This window comes from Otolemur garnettii, unplaced genomic scaffold (genome assembly GCF_000181295.1).
Source record: "Otolemur garnettii isolate 467f Iridium unplaced genomic scaffold, OtoGar3 scaffold00081, whole genome shotgun sequence".
NCBI lineage: Eukaryota > Metazoa > Chordata > Mammalia > Primates > Galagidae > Otolemur > Otolemur garnettii.
The window spans coordinates 8,295,999-8,319,719 of NW_003852476.1; the positions used below are offsets into that span (position 1 = coordinate 8,295,999).

At 44.8% G+C, this 23,721-nt stretch overlaps 1 protein-coding gene across 1 annotated transcript in view; it reads left to right on the top strand.

Annotated features, from left to right (window-relative positions):
- RHOJ (ras homolog family member J) overlaps positions 1–23,721 on the top strand; it is a 98,438-nt gene that overhangs the window by 43,401 nt on the left and 31,316 nt on the right. The window contains exon 2 of the mRNA XM_003794436.3: positions 16,938–16,996. Coding sequence (XP_003794484.1) covers positions 16,938–16,996 — 59 coding nt within the window. The remainder of the gene's footprint in view (positions 1–16,937; positions 16,997–23,721) is intronic.

The following is a 23,721-nucleotide window of genomic DNA, read 5'->3' on the forward strand; positions in this document are numbered from 1 at the left end:
AGCCCTATTCACTACATTATATAAGTGCTCTCTTTACAAAATCCATAGAAAAGCATTTTCACAATCTCAGTGCTAACAATAGTCATGGTTTTCCTGATGGAGATACACAGACCTTCACCTCTAAGCGTCAACAAACTCTCTGCAGATAGATGCAAAGAGAGAGGGAGAGGGGCTGAGCAATGCACACCCAGGTGCCCTCCAAAATTTACCAATCAGATAATGCACCATGAGGGTGGCCGGGTCAAGCATGTTAACTAAGCTATGCTCTTCACATGGAAAGATGAAGTCAAGGGAAAACATTCTCTATCCCCAAACATCATTGACTTAATAACACTTACTTATTTCATTTAGTATTTTATAACAAAATCACTGTTTTAGCCTCTTGTTGCTATTGTAACAAATTACCACAAATTTGTTATTCTACAATTCTGGAGTCAAAGTCGGAAATGTGATTCACTAGGCTGAAACAAGGTGCTGGCTCAGCGGCTCTCATACAGGCTCTGGGAGAATCCATCCCTTGCCTTTTCCAGCTTCCCGAGGCTGCTGCCCATATTCCTTGGCTCATGGCCCCCTCCACACCACGTCAACCTCTGCTTCCATTCTGGTGTCTCCTTCTCTGACTCTGACACTCCTGCCTCCCTCTTCCCTTTACAAGGACCCCAGTGATTATATCCAGCCCACCAGGTAATCCAGGATAATCTCCACAACTCAAAGTCCTTACTTTAATCAAATCTGCAAGATTCTGGGAATTAGAACATGGACATCCTTGGAGAATGATTAGTCTACCTATCACAGTTACCTAAACAATTAGAAGAATAATTAGTCTACCTATCACAATGCCAGGTTATGAATTTGAGCTATGGATAAAACCATATCAAAGAACTAAATCCAGCATCCAGGACTATCTGTTTAAACCAGTTCATGAATTCAAACACTTCATCCCAAAGACAATATAACAACTTTCACCCTGAAAAATTAGCCCAGGGATATTCCAAAAGTTGATTTTAACACTAAGAAAAATATCACTGCTTCCTAATCAATAGATCTCTAGCATCTGCAATGATGGAAGCTCTTTTGTTATTACCCAGCCTGGAATGCACCAATCTCTCTGTGGTACCTCAACACCCCACCTCCTGGCTATCTCCCTACCTCCTCCCTTCACCCCTCCATGCCCACCCAGAATACAACAGCACCAGAATAGAAACATGGAAACGGGCTAGAAAGCCATTCTTAAGAAGAGGAACATGGCCAGGCGCAGCAGCTCATGCCTGTAATGAGGGTGGATTGCCTGAGCACAGGTTGGGGACCAGTCTGAGCAAGAGCAAAACCCTGTCTCTAAAAACAGGTGGGCGTTGTGGTGGACGCCTATAGTCCCAGCTACTCGGGAGGCTGAGGCAAGAGGATCCCTTGTGCCCAAGAGTCTGAGGTTGCTGTGAGGTGTGACACCAAAAAAAGGAACACGCAGAAGAGAAAATATCTAACAGAAAAAATTAGGAAATACCCGTAACTACTTAGGGGATGGGATGGGATCTGCGAGATTTTTAGACAATTTTCTAGCTCTACCTCTCACTCTAGATTTTCTTAATCTGTTAATTGTTTATTCTTCTTGCTTTTCCATTCCTTTCTTATAAACTCTTAAATGTCAAGGCCTCTATAATTCTCAAGGTCATACAAAGGGCCATCCAATAGACATGTGTCTGTTATCAATCGTGAGTACCAGGCTGTCATTTTGTGCCAATTCACGATTCCCCCACCTGTGTGAAGGTTGCATCCAGGAGTACTTAGAAAGGATGTAGGTTGTAGATAACATGTTACATCATTTTCTCAGCATTTTCTTTCGCTCAGGCTCTTTCCCCTCCTTGTCTCTCTGCTTTCTTCCAGCCATTTCTATTTTAGGTGGGTCAGCTTTTATGGATTTTCCAAGCTGCTCTTCTTACTGTTTTGAGATCATATAACAAAAACAACTAGCTGCAAATGCAATACCTGGTAGTGAGTAGAAGGCCTTGGACCCTTGCTGACCATTGAAGGTCAACCACTGATAGTTAAAAGCATGAAGTTAGAATTTGTCTCAGGAGATACAGTTAATTTCCATTTATTTTCATTCTTCTTTTTTAATCTGTAACAATTAGCAGGTGTGCTCTGCTACTGTTCTCTCTGCTTCTTGGCTGGGGAGTCAGATTCTACAGCTCCAGCCCCCTCCTCTGGTGGCCCTGGGCAGCACAGTGGCTGTAGTGATGGTGGAGCCAGTCCCCCCACCCCCAACAGAGGCTGGGGTGGAGGGCTGGGGCTGCTCCCCCAGGTCATGAAATCAATCCCCTAAATGGCTACCTTATATACCACGTAAGACCAGATCAGAGCTGTCTTGGCTCTCGGTGCTGGGAACTGGCCAAACACTCCACCACTGTCTGTCTTGGAAGGAGCCCAAGCCACCGGCTCCACAGCCTTCCTTATTTTCTAGGATTGATCAATTTCAATTCAACAACTGTGACTCCTGGCATCCATACCAGAAAGTATCACCAGGGTCTTCTGCTGTGATTTCCTGAGTGCTGGGAAATCTGTGAGGCTCTACAAACCGCCCTCCAGCCTACCAGATGCTCCTGAGATCCCTATTAGAGCTTTTATCAGTCTGATGTGATCCCCTTTGAAACGTGTGCCATCCTGTGGAAAGAGCATTTACGCTATCCATTCATGCCACAAATGTCTATTCATAGAATGCCCTTTACTTGCAAGGCACTACACTGGGCCCTGGAAGTTTCTTTCCCTGTAAGAAGTTCACAGCACACTCCGTTATTAGCCATTTGTAGTATCTCGATGTGTGAAAAAAAGAAAATAAGAGAGATTTTTTGGTAAAAAGAGAAGAGAAAATTGGTATACTCCTTAGCAAGGCCAGAGAGGAGGCTGGGGTGGGGGAGCTCACCCAGAGAACATGAGCTGTCTGACTTCCCAGCCGCCAACATGGACAGAGGGACAGAGGGGCAGACAGGTCCACAAGTACACCTTTAAAATTAGGTCACAGAGTTTCATGAAGATACTTGAAGTCCATATGCAGAAGAAGGCACATGGGCTTTCACAGTGATCCCAGCCACCAGGTACGATCTATCAAAATGCTGCAATAAACAGTGGAAAGGAAGCCCTTTCCACGGCCTTCTGAACCTACAACTCTGTCTCCCCGCCTTTCCTTGTGTTCCCAAGTTTCAAAGCCATCATCCCCTCAGAGATGACCCAGGGGGGTGAGATGAAATTTTCCAAGTCCCAAGATTACTTCTTAATAATTTCTCCTGTTTGGGGCCATAGTCCCTTCTGCATCTCAAATCCCCACTGAGATGACCAGCAGCCCTCTTGGGAAGCATCCCCCACAGAAGCCCCCTATGGTCTCTGCCCAGCTGTCCCAGGAACCCCCCCCACACACACACACCCTAAATGTCTGGAGCTCCCAGAGGGGCGGTGAGGGGCAAGCAGGTCAGCTGCTGTCCAGACCTGGCTCCTGTCCTGATTCCTCTGTGGGATATGCTGCCCACTGTGCACCTATCTTCTCAACCAACTGAGGGGTCCAGAGAAGCCACATTAAGAGATGGATGGGAGACACGTCATTTGCAGTGTGGTCTACAGACCAGCAGCAAGGGCCCCACCTAGATGCTTAACAGGAACGTCAGTTCTCAGGCCCCACCAGACGGACTGTATCCGAATCTGAGCATTAACGAGAGCCATCACCACCCAAGTCCCATCCCCGGCCTCAACCTCCCCTCATTGCCCTGCTCTCTTTTCTATCCCCTTTTTGAAGCCACATTTCTTTTTCTTTTTTTTAACTTTATTGTTGGGAATTCATTGAGGGTACACGATGAGACCCCACCCCCCTCCCTCCTTCCCTCTCTCTGCTCTTCCTTTCCCCACCCCCTCCCTCCCTCTCTCTCTCCCCCTCCTCTCCCTTCTCCCCCACCGTGTCATTAATCGTCATTGTCATCAAATCAAGATTGAGTACATAGGATTCACACTTCTCCATTCTTGTGATGCTTTACTAAGAATAATGTGTTCCACTTCCATCCAGGTTAGTAAAAATGCTGTAAAATCTCCATTTTTTTCATGGCTGAATTCCATGATACCAAAGCTTGTTAATCCATTCCTGGGTTGGGGGGCATTTTGACAATTGTAAATTGAGCTGTGATAAACAGTCTAGTACAAGTGTCCTTATGATAAAAGGGTTTTTTTTTTCCTTCTGGATAGATGTCCAGTAATGGGATTGCAGGATCAAATGGGAGGTCTAGCTTGAGTTCTTTGGGGTTTCTCCAGACTTCTTCCCAAAAGGTTGTATTAGTTTACAGTCCCACAGCAGTGTAAAAGGCCTAAAGAAGTGGCTCCTGACATAACTCACGGAGAAAGCCTCTCTCTGCCCTAACAGAAGGGTGTCTCCGGTGGCCAAGGCACTTGCAAACCACTCAGCACATAGACCCCACATTCCTCACCCTCATGCTTCAATAGCTCACGCCCTGTGTCACTTGCTTCCTGTGCTAGGGGCTGGCATCAGCTCTTGCCTAACAAGCTCTGTGGCTAAAAATATTCTTTTATTTATCATCCATCTGTTGAATCCCTACAGTGGGTCAAATACTCCACTAGACATTTGTCCTCTAGGTAAGAGCTTGTGGCCCAAATGCACAGTCCCCCCACACACCCTCCCTGGGAGTCTGTGATTGAAGGAGAGAAAGGGGCACATACGTTGCTGCCAGGTGGGGAGACACAGCTACAGGGAAGATGACAAGCATGTTATGGTGGCCGTCATAGCCACACCAACACATGGCTCTTCTGTAATGCCCCTTGTCTAACCTTGTCCCTTTCCCAGTGTCCTCTGAGGGGACAGGGCTCAGTAACATGAGAGTCCACCAGAAAGACCAAGCCAAACAGAAGAGACACGAGTCCATCAGTTCTCTGTCCCGCAGCCCAGGCCCCTCTAACAGCTACACAGCCTGGAGCCAAGCCCGGGCCAGGCCTGGATGCCTTTCCAGACAAGGCCAGCTCAGGTGAAGAGTTAAGAATCTTTCAGAATTCCTTTGGGTTTTTCTCACTAATAGTTCTTAGATCAAAATTGAGGGAAGTACAGAGAGGACATAAGTCAGTGATCTATTGATTGATGGAAATGGAAATTGTGAGCCAGGCCCAACTAGCCTATAAAAACCAGATTAAACCAGCTCCCTGAACCTACTCAGGAGTGGGGCCCAAACTAGGCTCCCTAAGATTGACTCGGATAAGAGTAACCCACCCCCTCCCTAAGCCCATCTTCCTTCCTCTCCATTTTTCCCAGCCCACCCCCATCCTTCTCCCCAGCAAATTTGACTTTTATTCTCATGATTTTTTCACATTGCTTTCATTCCTCTGTAGTTCCTGGCAAAGACACTGAATACCCCCCTCCCCAGCTTCATTGCCATGCCAGCCCTAAGTGCCTTGTTCCACCAGGACAGGGCAGGGGGACAATGTCACACCCCTCCATTCAGGGGAATACCACCCCTCCCCTTCATGGCTCTACTGCACAACCTTGTTTTGCCTCTAACCCACTAGTGACTAACTCCAAGAGGGCCATCATCTTATTCTAAAGCCCGTTTCCATCTTTGATAAGGTGACCAGATTTTAACATTGGTAAAGCAGGACACCATTGATGAGGGGGTGGAGGGGAGTGGGGTGGGGGGTGGTTCTTAATTAAAAATTTGGTCTATATGGAGCAACAAAAATTTTCAAAGAATGCAAAAATAGTATTGTAATTTTTTTTAATTTCAACATAAGTATGATTTACAAATATAATACATTTAAAAATATGTATAATATTATTTTATTCTTTGGCATATTTCTCATTTGAGTGAATTTTTTTTAGTAGATTGCTGTCATTGTTTAAAAGGTCATAAAATTTTTCACAAGAATTTGTTAAATTATAATTTACACATAAAATGGCTTTCAAAGTCTCAACACTTAATTGTGATTTTTCTGATGTCCACACTTTATTTACTGTAGAAAAAACGCATTCAGTCGCAGGATTAGTTCCTGGTAAGGACAGAGCATATCCCACAATTTTTAGTGCATTATTGTATGGAACATGGTCTGTTTCAAAATGATGAAATATTTCTAACCATTTGTTCTCTATTGTGATTTTTGCTAATGCCCAAGATTTAACCTTTTCCTTATCAATATTTTTTTTAATAATGATACCTCGTAAGTCGTAAGTGTCACTTTCAAGGCTGGCACTAGACTTTTTGCTGCCACTATAAAATATAAATAATATGAGTACTGTCTGCTAAATTCATGAAATAAATAAATAAATTACTTACCTAAATCATCTGAATAGCTGATTTGTTGACATCACTTGTTTAACTAGCACTAGCACGCAGTACAATGTATATGGTCTAAGAGACAGTTAGAAAATGTTTTCGTGGTTGCCAATGCCAGAAAAAGCCATTGTTCATTAAGTCCAAACAATGGTGGTCGAATTCTAATAACTGATCAACAATGCAAACTTTGATAAGCAGTTCTCGATAATCAGTTCTCAACAATTATTTGTTATTATTTAAGTTTAACATTATAAAATTAACAAAATAATATAAAACTCATATCCTGGTGAAATAGCCACATGGCAGCCGAAAACTGTCTATTCCCTTCCCGTTCTCCTGCTGTTCCCTAGCTTGTCGTGCATTCTTTCCAAAAATTGGGACTTTTTAAAAACGCTGTGGGATGTGGGACAAACTGTTAAAAATTGGGACTGTCCTGCCAAAAGTAGGACGTCTGGTTATCTTAATCCTTGAGCCTTCATCCTTCCGCTCCAGGAAAGACTGAAGTTCCAGCCACCCGTCCTGCCCCTGACAATGTAGTACTTTAGATGCTGAGCACCTGTGGGTTTCAAGAGAAAGACCTGGAATAGAGAGTTTGGCAAATGACCCCTAGACCTGGTGTTTTGGTTTTTTTTTCTTAACACCCTGTATTACATGGACAAACATGTTGGACATACAAGAAAATAGAAAAATGTATCATCTTTTCCCTCTTCTTTCCACTGAGGAGAAAAAACACCTGGGCCACTCAGCTTCCCTCTGCCCCAGAACCCAAAGGAGGGAGGCAGTTGGTACCAAGCCACACTCTGGGCGTCCTTAGGTCTCCAGAAAGGAGACAAAAACATTTACAAAAGGTGTACTGGGCTCAGTGCCCATAGCTCAGTGAGTAGGCGCTGGCCATATACACCAAAATTGGCAGGTTCGAGCCCGGTCCAGGCCTGCTAAACAACAATAACAACTGCAACCAAAAAATAGCCAGGCATTGTGTCGGATGCCTGTAGTCCCAGCTACTTGGGAGGCTGAAGCAAGAGGCTTAAGTCCAAGAGTTTGAGGTTGCTGTGAGCTGTGATGCCACAGCACTCTACCCAGGGCAACAAAGTGAGACTCTGTCTCAAAAAAAAAAAAAAAAAAAAAAAAAAAAAAGTTTAAAAAAAAAAGAAAAAAAAAGGTGTACTGGTGAAGAATAGAGGGTAAAGGCCAGGCTTCGGGGCTGTGGAGGCCTATAGATCTGAATACCAGGAGGGTTTTAAGAAGTGTGTTATGACTTGAACCCCCCTTTAAAACCTTTGTCTTTTAGGACAGATGAGAACTGTTTACAAGTACTTTCAGTTGCTGGTGCTGTGTTTCCTTGAACGTGAAACCACCTTGAGACTGTCCTGCATGGTTCCCCACTTATAGATGAGTTACATCTTTTTTCTTTTTAGTAGATTTAGGGGGTACATGTATCTGTTGGAAGTGGTGGAGTCTGAGCTTTTGGTGCACCCATCCCATAAGTAGTGTCCATTGTACCCACAGGTAACTTTCCACCCCTCACCCCCTGGTGAGTCTCCTGTGTGCGCCCTTGTGTAGCCATAGTTTAGCTCCCACGTATAAGTGAGAGCATGTGATGCTCATTTCTGCTCCTGAGTTATTTCACCAAAGATGAGGTCCTGCAGTTCCATCCAAGTGCATACCATGGGTCCTGAAGGGGACATTGCATGCATCTCTCCACTGGCTTTGAACCTGTCCTTAATAGGACTGGCCATGGACTTTATGTTGCTGATAAGAATGCCAAAAGTGATAATTTTTAAATGGTTTGAGGAAAAACAATTAGGAAAAATGTGTGAACAAGAATATAAAAGTGGTAAATGTTACCTTACACAAACTCTGAGAAAATACTTATTAAAGTTACAAGTGAAGGATAATCTCATTTATATTTATTGCAGGAAGAATTCCAAGAACTGATTTATCTCAAATTGTACTGTGTAAACACACATACACACTCACACATATACACACATATACATACACACACACACATACACGCACATATACACATACACATACATACACACACACATATACACATATACTCACATACATACACACATACACACACATACACGCACATACACACATACACACTCACACATATACACACATACATGCACATACACACATATACATACACATACACATACGTACACACACATATACACATATACACACATACACACACACGCATACATGCACATACACATACACACTCACACATATACACACATACATGCACATATGCACACATACACATACATACACATACATACGCACACATACACTCATACAGACATACACTCATACACACACATGCACACACATATACACACACATGCACACATACACATACACATACATACACATACATATGCACACATACACTCATACAGACATACACTCATACACATACACACACATATACACACACATGCACACATACACACACATACACACATACATGCGCACACATACACACATATACACACATACACACATATACACACATACACACACACATACACTCATACACCCACACACACACACACACACATACACACACATACTCACATATGCACACATATACTCATATACAAACACACACACATACACACACACATCAAATTAGCATCAGTATTAATCAGTGGATATTAACTAACATTTCTTGACAGATACTAGAAAAGTAAAAAATAAAATTACCTTATTTTTACCTTAAAAGAAGCCCTATTTGTTACCTGAAAAGAACCCATACTCTGGGATATTAAGCAAAGATAAATGAAATAAATAAAGAATAAAACTGCAGATACATAAAATTCTAGGACACTGAATAACAGAGAGGCAGACAAGTAAATATAATCTTAGACAACAACCATGCACAAAAGTAGAAAATAGAGAAAAATCGCTTAACGTTCTCCAAATTATCTTGTAATAGTTTGGAAGATAAGTTATTGAGAGCAGAAACATCCTCTCTGAATATTCCCTTGGCTAGTTTATCTCACTCTGCCTCGACTCTGTCAATAAAGGGCTATATTTAGAACCAAGTTACTACTGTTGTCTTTACAGCTCATATACTTCTTTCAGTTTACAACTAATACATTTTGGCAGGTTCCAAGATTCTCAAATGCACAATATTTTCTTAGTAGCATCTAAAAGCAAATAGAAGTAGAACACCCACGGTTCATCATAATTCTCTGAACAAGACGACTTGCTCTGCTCCACGCACTTTATAAACCTCCGCAGCAGACCTATTCATCACACATTCTTCTTGTAAAATTATAAGCTTCATCCTAAAGCCTAAAATAAATCTGGGTGAGCCTAAGACAAAATCTTCCAAGGGTGAACCTGGGAGAAATCATGGAGTGTAAGTCATGCGAAGTAACTCGGACAGTGTTTAAATCCAGTCTGTACGCACGTTAATAGTACCAGCACACAACACAATTGTTAGCACCAAATGCTGTTCCTTCTGACTGCTTTCTATATTGATGCTGGCAAGGTGTGGGAAAATGAAGTGTTTTCTATGCATATTTTGGATATGCCTTGTAGGATTTTTATCTCCTACTATCTAGATACTGTATTTTTAGTATTCACCCACATTCCTCGTTATTCTTTAATAGGTTCCATCCTGAGACTGTTTGAGCTGTTATAAACTGTTAGCTATCAGAAACACTCTGGTGATGAATTTTCTTGTATGTACGTGTTTTTGGGCACATGGGTGGTTATTTTGGAGGATATATTGCACAAATAGGATTGATGAATCGCAGGTGAAAAAAATGTTTCCTGTGGAGGTTTTTGATCTATATTGCCAAATGATTCTCCAGAAAACTCGAGCAGTGAGGTTACAACCCCGTCAGCAGGACAGATCAAAATGAGTATCCACACTCTGACGCCCCAGCACTAGGTGTCACCTTCTCACCATCATTGCGAGTGTGACAGACCAAAGATTATGTCTCTGTTTAATGTGAATTTCTTGGCTGCAATATTCACTGGCTTTTGACACTAGTTGCTTTGTGAATGATATTCTTTCCTATTTTCTTTTGAGTTAAGCATTATTGGTAAGACAGCACGACTGTGTGTGAAAGATTCAGCCTCCTGTAACCACTGCGTGCTGTGACCATTCTTCCCCGCACATTTTACCTTTCATTCTTTTTACAACATCCAATATATCAATCTTTGTCTCACAATTTTCTTCTTCTGCTTTGCTAAATCCTTTTTTATTTCCAAATAGTAACCAATTGGCTAAATACAATATATTGCATTCATCCCCTTTTCCTACTGACTTAAAGTACCATTTGTCATTACTGAAACCTTAGGGTGTGGCACAGGCACCGTGGCTGAGATTCCTGGTCTGTTTCACTGACTGGAATTATGCTGCTCTCACAGCCATAACTTTATAATATTTATTAACATGTACATCGTGATACCTAACAGTAACATAAATATTATGTCATTATTTTAAATTATTCGCTATTCTGACTGTTTAATTTTTCATTTAGCCACTATGCTTATTTTGACACATCCCCCGACTCAAAAATCCTACTGAAATCACTTGAAGCTTATTAAATTGGGGAGGTCTGACATCTTCCCAATATAGAGTTTCCCACCCAGATGTCTTTGAGCTGTTTCCCCAAATGCTGTTCTCATCTTAAAGATGAGGGAACTGAGGTTCAGCTCTAAATCATGGGCCTGGAGAGCCTGATAAAAACGTAGATTCAGGGCCCCACCCAGACCTATTTCCTGAGAATCTTCAGGGCAGGGTGTGACTGCAGGAAACCTGTGTTTTTACCTAGCGCACCCTTGTGACTGCTATGAGACATTTTGATCAGCAAACTCAAGGCTAAAGTTGAAAGTTTCCACCTCTGAATTAGGTATTTACTCCATCACACCTCCACGACGGCTCCATTGTCCTGAGTGTCCAGCAGTGTCAACACATCAAACAAGATGCTTCCCTGAGCAAATTTTATTTCACACACACGCAAGGGCACACTCGGGCTGCTGCCAGGTAACAGAGGCAGCTTCCCAAGGAAGGGAAAAGGTGGGCTAGGACAGGTGGGCACGAAGCCTGTCTAGCAGCAATAAGAGGAACTTGTGTGTTGGGAGGGTGAAACCCCGCCAGGAAGGAACTCCCACCATTCATAATTGTGAAAATGTTTGTTTCTAGCCCCCTTCTAACTGCTTTTCACTTATTTTGATTTCGGTGTGAGGGGGAGTGAATCCCTGTGGCTTCTGAGTTTATTCCTTATAAAATTACATGCAAATATGGGAGGTTTAGAACAGGTCGCACACACACATGAGCAGCCCCTTGGAGCTAGGAAAGTCTCTGTCTTTAAGAACTATCTTAAAGTTCTATTTCTTGCTATATCTACAATCTAGTGTTTCTTCCTCCAAAACAGCACCTTTGGGGTAGCTGTTAGTAGGCATAGTAGGGATGCCTCACCCTGCCCACCAAACACAGCATACGGGTCATACGTGCAGCAGAGAGCTAGCCTAGTGCTAGGGACCAAAGAACACTGGGAGGCTTCTCTGCAGCTGACCTGGCTGCAGGTCATTTCTACCATTGGAGTACTCAGGACTCATCGTACTGACTGTGAAAGGCTGTTCTTGGCAGCTAAGATAACCAGCCCACCACCCAGTGAGGACGGGGCTTTCCACTAGCTCTCCTGTGCTACTGATGGGCTGGACTGACGGCCTTCAGCTGGCTCACAGGGCACGACCAACAGTTCCTCATCCAGGTTTGCAAATAAAATGCCATTTTAAGAGATGATCCAATGCCGAGGTAAGTAGGCTTAGGTCCTGCCTGGAGTGTTTTCTCTCTCGGTGAAACTAACTGATCCTCAAGAGAACAAACTCACTAGCATCTCACACCAGCTGACAAAATTCACTCCGAGGAAAAACACCATGTAGGCAAAGAGTTTAATGGGTTTGGGGGAAGAAGCCCTTCATTTTACAGACTTAACAGGTCCCTGACAATTTCACACCTTATTGAAAGAATCATCTGAGCCATTAGTAGGTCATCTGACCCACTCTTCTTAAAACATCTCTAAGCTCAGAAAACAACTCTAATAGCTCCAAGAATAGAAGCCATCTGGGATTTTAGCCTGACCACTTTCTGCCAAGCAGATCTGCGGGCTGCAGGCACCCCCATCCCACCCCACCCCACCCCAGTTAGTCTCTTGCCATGGAGCTTCCAGAAACAGCTCTGCACATTTTGAAGAACTCTCTTTGCCCCTTGTGAGTTGCCCTGGTGCACCACGTACAAACTGTGCAGCTTCACACTCCAGGAGCCGGGCTGTGTGCCCCTAGCTTGGGGATGGAGATGCTGCCCTCAAGGGAGAGAAGATAGCTCTAAACAGCTTGCTTGTCAGGTAGAACGTGGCTGGTAATTCACAAACACTAAGGGCCCCACTATGTGCCAGCTAGTGTGCGCTGGGTATTCAGTGGAGAGCAAGATAGACTAGCCCATGTCCTTAGAATGGGTTTGTTAAAATTTAAATAAATAAAACAAGGTTAATGATTTGTATAATTTTTAAAGTTTTCATACTGCAGCAGCCATTCTGGCATTTTCCTTGCTATAAGCCAGGAACACCATTGAGGGGGAGGGGCAAAGAGACAAAAGAAACAGGATCTTCTCCTGAGTGGGACGGCTAAGGACACACATTCAACAAGCTTTAGGAGGGTCATAACTATTCATGACAAGACCACACACCCCCACAATGGGCTTTCTGGCCTTTGGGGGGGCCGTGTTTAAAAATGGCAGCCATCTGTGTCAAAACAGTGAAAGAAGGACCCTGTGGGCCTCTCGGTGTGTGTTCTGTAGAGTGTGGAAACCGCTTCGTGATTAGTGGTCTTTTATCAGGAAAGAACATTGGTCCAGCCTTTGGGGAATAAAGTCTGATGGTCCTTAGCAAGAGAGGAGTAAAACAAGGCACGTCCAATCTCCCGTCCCACCATGGCTGGGACTCAGTTTTAAAGTTTTTCTGGGGTCCCACTGGCTGAAAAGGGTCTATTCAGGTGCAGGGGGTAGGGGTAGGGAATTAGGATTTTTATTTAATTCATGGGTTGGCCTCATGTTTGCTGAAAGATTGTTGGGCACCTACTGTGGGCCAAGCTGTGTGTCAATCACCTTCTTATTTAATTTCTGCCTCACAAACACTTTTTGGGGTAGGCGATGTTACCCCCATTCATAACAGGTACAGAAAGAGAGGCTGAAATGTTAGGTGACTCCATCAAGGTCAAACAATAAATAGCAAAGACAGAACTCAAATGTAGGACCATCTGACTTCAAAGATCCTTCTCTTCAACCTCACTGCAATGACCATGGCATTTCACAGCAGAACCTTCCCTCCGTGTGGCTGTGACTGATTTGTTGCCAAAAGTCCAAGATAAGGACTCACAAAGCCACAACCTATGTGTCCCCAATGTTTGACTGACACCTGCATCTGTCTCTGGCTGTCCCTGGGTGTCCTCTGTCCTAAACTGAATGATCCACTTATCATACAGTTAATGGTGATAACTGTAACCATTATCAAACAGATAATGGCCATTGGAAGATAACCAATTAGAATGAGGGAATAAAAGGACAGGTAAGAAGAGGTAGAGCCACTTCCAAAGTTAGGAACACAAGCCCCACCAGCTTCTTTAGGGTCCTCAGGTGGGGCTGGCCTCCCGCGGCCGCGCACGTGCGCAGAGTACACAGCTGCTACAGGGCAGGGCAGATTTCCCAATGTGGCTTCCACCCCAAAATTGCTGTCTTTCCTCCCCCTACCACCACCACTTTTTCTTAACCCAGGGAAATTATCTTAATTCCTTCTCTTTACTCTTTTTGGGAGAAGAACACCTCATAGTTTAACAGAGCCTTCAGAATGAAGTTAGAACCAGGGCAGCCTCCCTCTGGGCACCCCCCCTTCAGCATCCTCCACCTCATACACTCCAGGTAGTTCTCAGCCACCCCCAGGCACTTGGTCAGACATCTCCTGGTCCACAAAGCTTGTCTGACCAGGTTCCAGCAGCCGCTCCTGTGCCCTCCCACACCCCCCACGCAGCCCCTGGCATGGCGTCGTGCTCTGCGCTGGGCCTGGGGTTTGCCCTAAACTACCATCTCCATGCTGCACAGCCAGAGGAATCACATCTAGTCTTTCTGCTCCGGACACGGAGTTCAGTGCAGAAACCCAGGAGACCTTGAAGAGAAGAACTGAGGGAAGACACGGCTGTGCCCAGACTCACACCCACCACTCAGCCTTCCTGAGCTCATTCACACCACAGGCCTGGTGAAATTCCCTGCAGTAGAGACTGTTAAGGGGGCAGGCTTGACAGAGTGACTGTTCTCCGAGAAACAGGCGCAATCTGAGCAGGTGCTTCAGGGCTCCAGTGACAAAGTGCAGAGCCATTTTTTAGGAATATTTGCAGTGCCCTGAGAGCAGTGAGGATGACCTGGCTTCTAGCCTCTGTTCTGCAGATGGCCCCAAATGACCCAGGCCTATGTGTCTGGGAGAGTCCGAGGGTCTTGGGAACAGCTGCTCCTGACCCACATGCACTGGGCTCGCTAGAGGCAGGAAATTCCATGTTGTAATCGCTGGATTCCTTCCCTCATTCCTAATCCATGACAAGGTAGTGAATTAGTCACTAAAGAAACCATTTAGGCAGATTTCAGAAACTCTGGGCCCTCTTCTGTCAGTGTACATGAAGAGAAAATAAAACAGGACAAAGACCTCTGGGTCCCACAGTCTCCCCTTCCTGTCCATTGCCAGCCTGACTTAGGTTTAAAAGCCCAGGAGTTCCAGGAAGACCACATTGCCAAACAAGCTAAATTCACAGCAGAGTCCCTTTATTGAAGACCCAGCCGGCAACTGCCTCAGTGTCCCAACACGGGGTTTCTGAAAGCAGCCCCGAGCTGTCTGGGGCCCTGGCTTTTATAGGGTAAAATGTTTCTGGGGATAAACAAGCATTGTTACAGAAGCAAAAACAGCAGTTAAAGGGGAGGAGGAATCACGAGGGTGGGGCAGTTAGTCATTTTACACAAGAGCAATTAGTAACTTTTCTTCCTTATAAAATAGGTATAAACCACAGTGTCTTAGGGGGAGTGTGGAGAGGGGAACTTATGGGAAACTTCAAGGCTGATAAAGGCATGTTCATGAAAGCTGTCATCATGAGGGCCACAATCACGAGCTCCGTCAACAACTTATACACTACTGGGGATGATTAGAGTCACAGGATAGGTGGATGGACAAGAGCAACTAGCCTGGAAGGGAACGAAATGTAAAGAAGAGGAGTGAACGGTAAAGGGAGTCAGGCTGCTCCTTCAGTTATTCAATATCACACACAGACAGCACGAAGACCACCCTAAAATTCTGTCCGTGTCATAATCCAGGGTGGATGGGGCTCTGTTCTCAGTATTTAAAAACACACATCTCAAAGCTCACCGGAGCGGCTGCATCTGTGTTACCAAGCTGAACACATGTGGATCTGAGCAGATTAGAGAAACAGCATCTGGGGAGGCTTTTCAAAGAATGGGCTTTTAAGAAGTACTTTGCATACATGTAGCCCCTGAACCTGAAGAGGAATGAAAGTAAAATCAGTACCAAGGCAGCAGCTCTGAGCAGCGCGCTGGAGGATCTACCTGGCTTCTGCGAGAGTCGCGGTTGTAAAAGGCTGTTATTCAGTATATCTTTCATTTCCTTCACAGCTAATGATCGAAGTAATCAAAACAAAATCTTGCTATTACATTTGTACATTTTTAAATCATCTGGGGGGAAAACTTATACTTTTCTTCATAGCTTATTTACTTTTTCCAAAAAGAGGTTCTTTTTTTTTTTTTTTTTTTTTGGAAACTTGCTCTTACCATTCACTCGCATCAATCTGTTCCGCCTCAGATTAGTTTCAAATTCTATTCCGTTCCCAGACTTGCACAGAGCGTTAGCGTCTCGCCTTGGGGCACCATTGCTTGGCCAGGCAGGAGCTGCTGCGGCTACTTTTCACCATCCCCACCCTCTTTAGTACGTGAAACGGAATCCATACAACAGCTCCTTCTTCAATAAATTTTGCAAATCCTAATGAATGTGTTGAGCATGGGACTAATTTTTAAAAAGTTTTAAAAAAACAAATGCTAAGTCCTTCTTATGTAATTATTTATTGGGTTTTGTAAATGATAAAATATGTTGGTGGGTTAATGTTGTTTTAGGGGGTTATTAACATTTCAAAGACAGATAAAAGCAGAGAGATTTTTAACAAAGAAATTCCTTCCATAATCCTGCACCCTGAAAGGTGGCTCAAAGCAAAGAAATAACCTAACGAGAATAGGGTCCAGCATCCTTCTTCTTCAGAAATGTGGGGTTCTAGAGCCCAGGAAGGATCAGTGGACAGCCTGCGGAGGGTCCTCGCGGCCCAGTAACAGTCATCTCTGTCAGGAAATGTGGACTGGCTCAAACCACCTGCTGTCGCTACAGCTCAAGGTTACCTTTCATTTGGAAATGAGGCTGTCACCTTGGTTTAGGATATACACTGGGAGGCATATGCTCCTTCCCTGCTACCTGAGGGGACGTTAGCACTTGAAGCCTGTGTTTATGAAGCTTGTGTTTATGAACCCCATTCTCTTCTCTTCTCCCCTAGTTACTGTGACGGTGGGAGGAAAGCAGCACTTGCTCGGCCTGTATGACACGGCAGGACAGGTACACTTTTATTATCTCCTTCATTTAGGGGTGGGGAGAAGAACACATCCATTTGGCGAGGCACGTGGCGACTAACAGCACCGTTATCTTCACTCTGATCATTTGGGGCCAATTTCTCACCCACCTAAATGAGAACTAAATGCATATTCTTAGCTTTTAAAAATACTCATTACTACAAAAAACTATTTAGTTACATTATTCAAGGTATTTGTAGGTAAAGAATGATGCGTTCATTGACTGATGACCAGCCATCACCAAAATCACATTTGACCAGGAGTTTCAATTTCTCCCTGCAGAAACCTATTCCAGGTCCAAGATCAATGGTCAATTTCATAAATTTTAGTTCCACTCCCACTTTTTTCATGTTATTTTCTTTGCCCATCTTTTATTTGAGCTGTGAAAAGATCAAAAAAGAGATTGGTGAGGGTGAGGGGAAGAGGTAGGCAGAATATCAATTAAGTGTCGGAAGGAAAAAAAGCCAGGAGCCTGGATGTTTTCCAAAATTGAGTCCAACCTCTGAACAGCTGGAGGTTGACTCTGAATTCTCTAGGATTCTTGAAATATTCTGTCAGAAACATTTCAAGGGGAAGAACCTGGCCAACCAATAACGTAAGGCAAAGGACTAGAACCCTCAGCACTTAATCCATAGCACATGCATTGTTGGGGCGCAAATACCCCATCCATCTTTCCTCCCCACACGCTGCTATGGAAAGTTTCTGATGTTACAGATTCACAGGTTGGTGGAGGGGAAGTGGTTAAGCCGTTTATGGCAGTGGCCCAATTTCTTGGAGAGTGCTTTTGTTACCATATGTCTTAGGTTATTTATTTAGGTTCAAATCAGTGGGTCGTTCACTCTGTCCAAATTCATACATCTTAAATCCTTTGGAGTGAACATTTCACCCTGCTATTTCCCACCGGGAGTTCTGGTAATTGTTATTTGTAGTTATGCATTTGTCTAGGCCTTTTTTCACAGTTATCTGGAGATATGTCATTTTGCTCAACTTGAAAGGTCTTTACTAGGAAATAAGTAAATGGAATTCTCTTTGGGGGTTCCTGTGCACATTTGCCAGGACCACTGTATAACTGTATGTAGAACTCAAAGCCCGGTGCTGGGCAGGCCAGGGCGGGGACCTGGAGCTCTGGCACCAGCTCGAGGCTCCTAGAGCAGCCAGTTTCCCCTCGCTGGTAAGGGTAGGAAATGGGGGTGAAGGAGACCTCCCACATCAGCAGGAAAGGACGCCCCTCCCCAGCCCGCTCCTGCCCAAATGGAGCAGTTTGGCTCCATTCTTCAGACTTCAAACTTCTTCTGAGTTTCTTTAGTTTGGCTCCTCTGCGCTAAGTTTCCAGGGCCTTGGTGCAGCTCACTTCCTCAACAGAAGGCTGCTGTAATTCAAGCACGAAGTCACTGGGGTGTCCCCACTCATCAGGGACCCACAGCCTGAAAGAAAGGAGTTTACAATTGCCTCCCTCAGTCAATTATATGAATACATAATCCAGTTTGAAAAGTTCAATACAGCAATGATTATTTCATGATTCTGAAACCTGTGTTTACCTTGCCTTCTACAAAAAGCTCTCTATGCCACTCCCTCACCCCCCCCCCCGTGGCAAGCCAAGACAATTGTTGGCTCCTGGGCACTAACTGTCCTGTGAACAACCTCCATGTGTCTCTATTTAATTTCAAATCCAATAAAACTGTTTAAAGGCTCTTGTAGAGTTTAATTATTCTTTCCCACTGCCCTATTCTTTCTTAAAAAAATTTTTAAATAATACTAGTTTAAGAGTTGAAGCTATATGACATTGTAAAAATACCTTGTAACTCCAAATCGAAGCAAACAGAATGGCCCAAACTTCTGACACAGAAGTGATGACTACAACAACAAATAGGGTCTGGATATTTCTTCAACTTTCACTTTAATGCTTTCCATTCAGGGGTAGACAAGGTTGGTAAAGAAGCATAAAGCATGGGGGGAAAGGAATCAGAATGTATTTTAAGATTCCTTCTAGGCCTAGAATTCTATGATTAGGACCTTTAAAAGATAACTCTAAAAAAATCCTGAAAGAGCAAGAGTAATTAGGCAAAAAGATCTGAAGCTAGACCCACAAGGAGACCTTTTAGCAGTAAGAGATTACTAAATACCAGAATGTATTACATTCAGGATAACATTCTAGAGCAGCGATTCTCAAACTTGAGCACTCAGGGCAATCACCCTCAGGGCTTGTTATACCTCAGCACTGGGGGGCCCCCACCCCTAGCATTGCTGATTCTGCAGGTCTGAGGTCAGGCCCAAGGATTTCAGTTTCTTTTTTTTTTTTTCTCCTCAAACCTTTACTTTAAGATGGGGAAAATCTTCCTGGTACACATGGAAAAGAGAGATGTGATCACCACTGAATGAAAACAATCTAACCAGGAAGGTTTAATGCCTGTCAGCCAATGTTGAGCTGAGGGTAGGACTTGCTGCGAGGCTAAGAATGAATAATTAGTATTCCTCTCCTTCTTCCTCGCCCTCTCCTTCAACCGAATCCACACCAACCTCCTCATAATCCTTCTCAAGGGCAGCCATGTCCTCACAGGCCTCAGAAAACTGTCCTTCCTTCATCCTCACACCATGTACCAGTGAACAACGGCCAGCTTGGCATCCATCAGGGCACACTGTGGTCCGGGCGGGCCCAGGCCTCATGAGCAACAGCTGCAGTGTTGCTCAGCACACACACAGCTCCGTACCTGAGCCAGGTCTTACCTGGTACCACAGTGGAAACCTGGTAATTGATGCCAGCCTTGAAGCCAGTGGGACACCGATCCACAAACCAGATGCCATTCCTGGTCTTGGTGGCAAGGGCAGCATGGACACCTTTGGGAACCACATCACTATGGTGCAACCTGGTGCCCTAGTCCCACCCCATAGCCATTTCCCTCTGGCCACATATGGCCCTGTGATCCCTGCTGAGAAAGCCTACAAGGAACCGTTTTCTGTAGCAGAGAATACCCAAGTTTGGTCTGAGCCAGCCAACCAGATGGTGAAATGTGACCCCTGCCCCGGTAAATAAATGGCCTGCTTCCTGCTGGACCTTGCTGAAGAATTTGCATTTCTAACGGGTCTTCAGGTGCTGCTGCTGGTCCACACACCGTACTTTGAGAATCACTGTTCTAGAACACTGCCACTCAAAGTGTGGTCCACGGAACACAGCACTGGGCTTCACCAGGGGCAAATTAGAAATGCAGGAGCTCAGGCCCTTCCCCACCTCCTGCACTTCATTTTCAGAACAGCCCCAGGTTCAGGTGCTCATTAAATACTGAAAAGGCACTAATCTGGAAGTTTTAGGTGGTGAAAGCATTATTTCAAAAGTCAGGAGGAAGCAGTGGAAAATAAATATTACCCGAATTGATCCCTATGTTTTTACAATTCAGCCAATTGTAACAAATTTAATTTAGAAGCATTGTCCCCAAATTTCCATTCCCAGTCCCAGGTAGGATAACCCAGCTATATTCTGGGAACTGCATGGCTAAGGAACACCTATAACTAATTCAAAAATACTCTTCTGGCCCGTTACTAGAAAAGAAAGAGAGATAACCTCAAAAATGATTGACTAATTAATCTCTGAACCACGAAAGGGAAATAAGCTTTTGAATATGGCTATTAAGTTTCATCTTGCTTAGATAATCAGGTCTTCATACTTGAGGAAACCAAGAAGTCGCACCCTCACCTTTGTCTCCAGCTGGCCGTGGGTCACAGGTGACAAAACAACCTCAGGAAGCAAATATATTCTCAAGGTACAATTGGTAGGACTCACTCTCTCTACCCTCAAGATGGCCTGAGCCCCCTCATTCACCCTGGCTCCCTCTATTTCGAGGCCCCTGGTCTGCCTGGGCCCTGGCTGCAGCCCCGCCAGCCCTGAGACACTCCTGCTCCTCTGTGATTCAGCCAAACAGTTGCCAAACACAGTTTATAACAATGTCACAGTACACACACACACTGTCAACCTGTGACAGCTGCCGTCCCCAAGCCCCTGAAACAAACAAACGTGTGCACTTCAGTGGAGCCTTAGAAGGCTGCTCATCTGGTGGGTAGAATCCCAACCAGGAGGTCAGGCAATGGAGTGAGGGATTTTTCTCAGGGGGACTGCGTGTTACTCCTCAGATCACACACCAGGGAGGCAGGAAAGCCAACCAGACCCTGCAGCCAAATCCACTTCGGTTGTGCTGACTCATCCCCATGGCACGTGTCCCTAGGAGGGTCTGGGAAAGGGATTTCTAGAGCTCAGATGTTTGGCTCAGCTACGAGAGTCCCAGAGCTGACTTTTCCATGACATCCTTGATGGTCAGTTTGTTCAGAAAGGGACAGGACAGAACAAGTGGGTAGCAGGGTTCCAGGGTGAGAATCCTGAGGCCAGCCACCAGCTGAGGTCCCCAGGCTGGGAGCGGGGGGGGAGGGTGTCCCAGGTCCTGTCCTGCCACCAGCCAGCTACAGCAGAGCCAGTGTGGTACTAAGACACCCCCTTCTTTTGTCAGTGGGTAACGCCCTGCCCAGATAGTGGGCTCTCTGGCCCAACTTCAGGATGGACATATCTCAAAGACAAAATCTGCAAACCTGGCCATTAGCAGCACTGCTAGGAGGACTGAGCATCTCTTAGGAGCCCCATGCACCCCACTTGTCAGCCTGGCTGGGCACCTGGTTTCTCAGGAGGCTATACCACCAACTTCCCCACAGAATCAAGAGCTGTCACTGAGAAACCACAGCCCATGACAGGTCAGCTGTCAGCAGTGATCATGGGACCATGGAAGCAAGGAGAGCCCTCAGCTGAGCCCTTCACTCCTCCAGGGCTGACACACATCTTTACCAGATGCTGCTTTCTAAGCCTCAGTTTCCTCCAAGGGCCAGAGAAGCACAGGACAGGAGGCAAGTACAGCTGGGGCTCATTACCAGCAACCCAGAGTCCACTGGGAAGGACACACACAAGCTGTCCTCTTGGCTACTGGCTGACCCGGTGGGGCCATCTGGAGTGCAGGGTCTGGCATCAGTCCTTTATGGAACGTTTGCCTAAAACCTCAGGACAAATGTTTTCCCTCGGGGAGCAACTCAACTCTCTCAATCACACACATTTTAATGTGTGTTGTTTTTTTTTTTTTTTTAAGAGTATGTAATGTGGGGGATTAGGGAGAAATTTGTGTGATGAGTTGTTGGTAAAAGTAACGCTCAGACACAAGCTTACTTCTCCCCAAATCATGGAAAACAGAGGTGTAGAAACATCAAAAGAGGCAGAGTTTGCACGTATTTGGGTCTCATTACTACTCTGCTCAGAAAAAGCTGATTTCAGTTTCAGCCCTGGTACTCAGTGAGGGTAGGGAAATGGCTCCAGGACCAGCAGCTGCTGTTGACATGGGACCAGGATGGACCTCATACTTACCCATGTCCAGAAGGGCGTTCTAAAAAGGTCTACCAACATCAGTACAGGTTATTCTCATAACATCCCCTAGAGGCCAGCACTGTTCACTTCGTTTTACAGTGGGGAACAGGGAGAACTTACCCAAGATCACACCACAGTCACAGGCAGAATGGGGATGAGAACCCAGATAATTTGTAGGTTCAGCCCATGCTTCACTATATGTGGTACCTACCTTTTCCAGACCAACCCTGACTTATGGAAGAATATGAAAATGAGACTTGTACTGAAAAATCTGGTGTATCACCAAACCAAGAAGACTTAGAAGTAGAATTCTAGTTCCAATTTAATATAATTGGTGGGGAGGGTGCTCAGTGCAATTCTTGCTACTGAAGGTGTGGTCCCTGGACTAGCAGCATGGGCCTCACCTGGAAACTTGTTAAAAATGCAAATTCTTGGGCTTCACTCCAGACCTGCTACTGAGTAAGAAGGAGTGCTTTACCAAGATCTGCATGTGATTCAAATGTATGTAAAGTCTAAGACCAGCTGCTGTAATCGTTTCTCTTGTCTACCACCTCTATCATCAGATGCAGCTGTTCCCCCAAAACATGTAGGACCCAGGTGTTTGGCCCATTTAATGCTGAGGCTTTCTCTGAACTTGTCTTTTTAAATAATCCCCTCCTCCATCACCCCAGAGCACAAGATCCGCCTTCAAACTGACCTTGTTGCTGCCTTCAGAGTGAGGTTGGGTGGAAGCACCCAGAAGGGTAGTTTGCCCCAATTTCCTTACCTGCACCCCGACGCCTTTGTCTCCTTTACGAAGCCCCACTCAAGTTGCTCTTTTAGATTAAAACATTGTCTCTTCAAGAAGCACACAACCCTCTGTCTTCCATTCTCCATTTCAACATGAGAAGGAGCTTCAAATACCGGCTGACCATCCCCTGATAGCCCCCTGACATCATCTCAACACGGGATCATCCAGCCCAGGGCCAAAGGATGCTCCATTGAAAAAGCCATTGAAAGCAGACGAATCATGCTACCAGACCTCAGATTATACTATAAATCCATAGTGATCAAAACAGCATGGGACTGGCACAAAAATAGAGAGGTAGATGTATGGAACAGAATAGAGAGCCAACAGATGAATCCAACTACGTACCAGTACCTGATCTTTGACAAGCCCATTAAAAACATTGAGTGGGGAAAAGATTCCCTATTTAACAAACGGTGCTGGGTGAACTGGCTGGCAACCCGTAGAAGACTGAAACTGGACCCACACCTTTCACCATTAACTAAGTTAGACTCTCACTGGATTAAAGATTTAAACTTAAGACATGAAACCATAA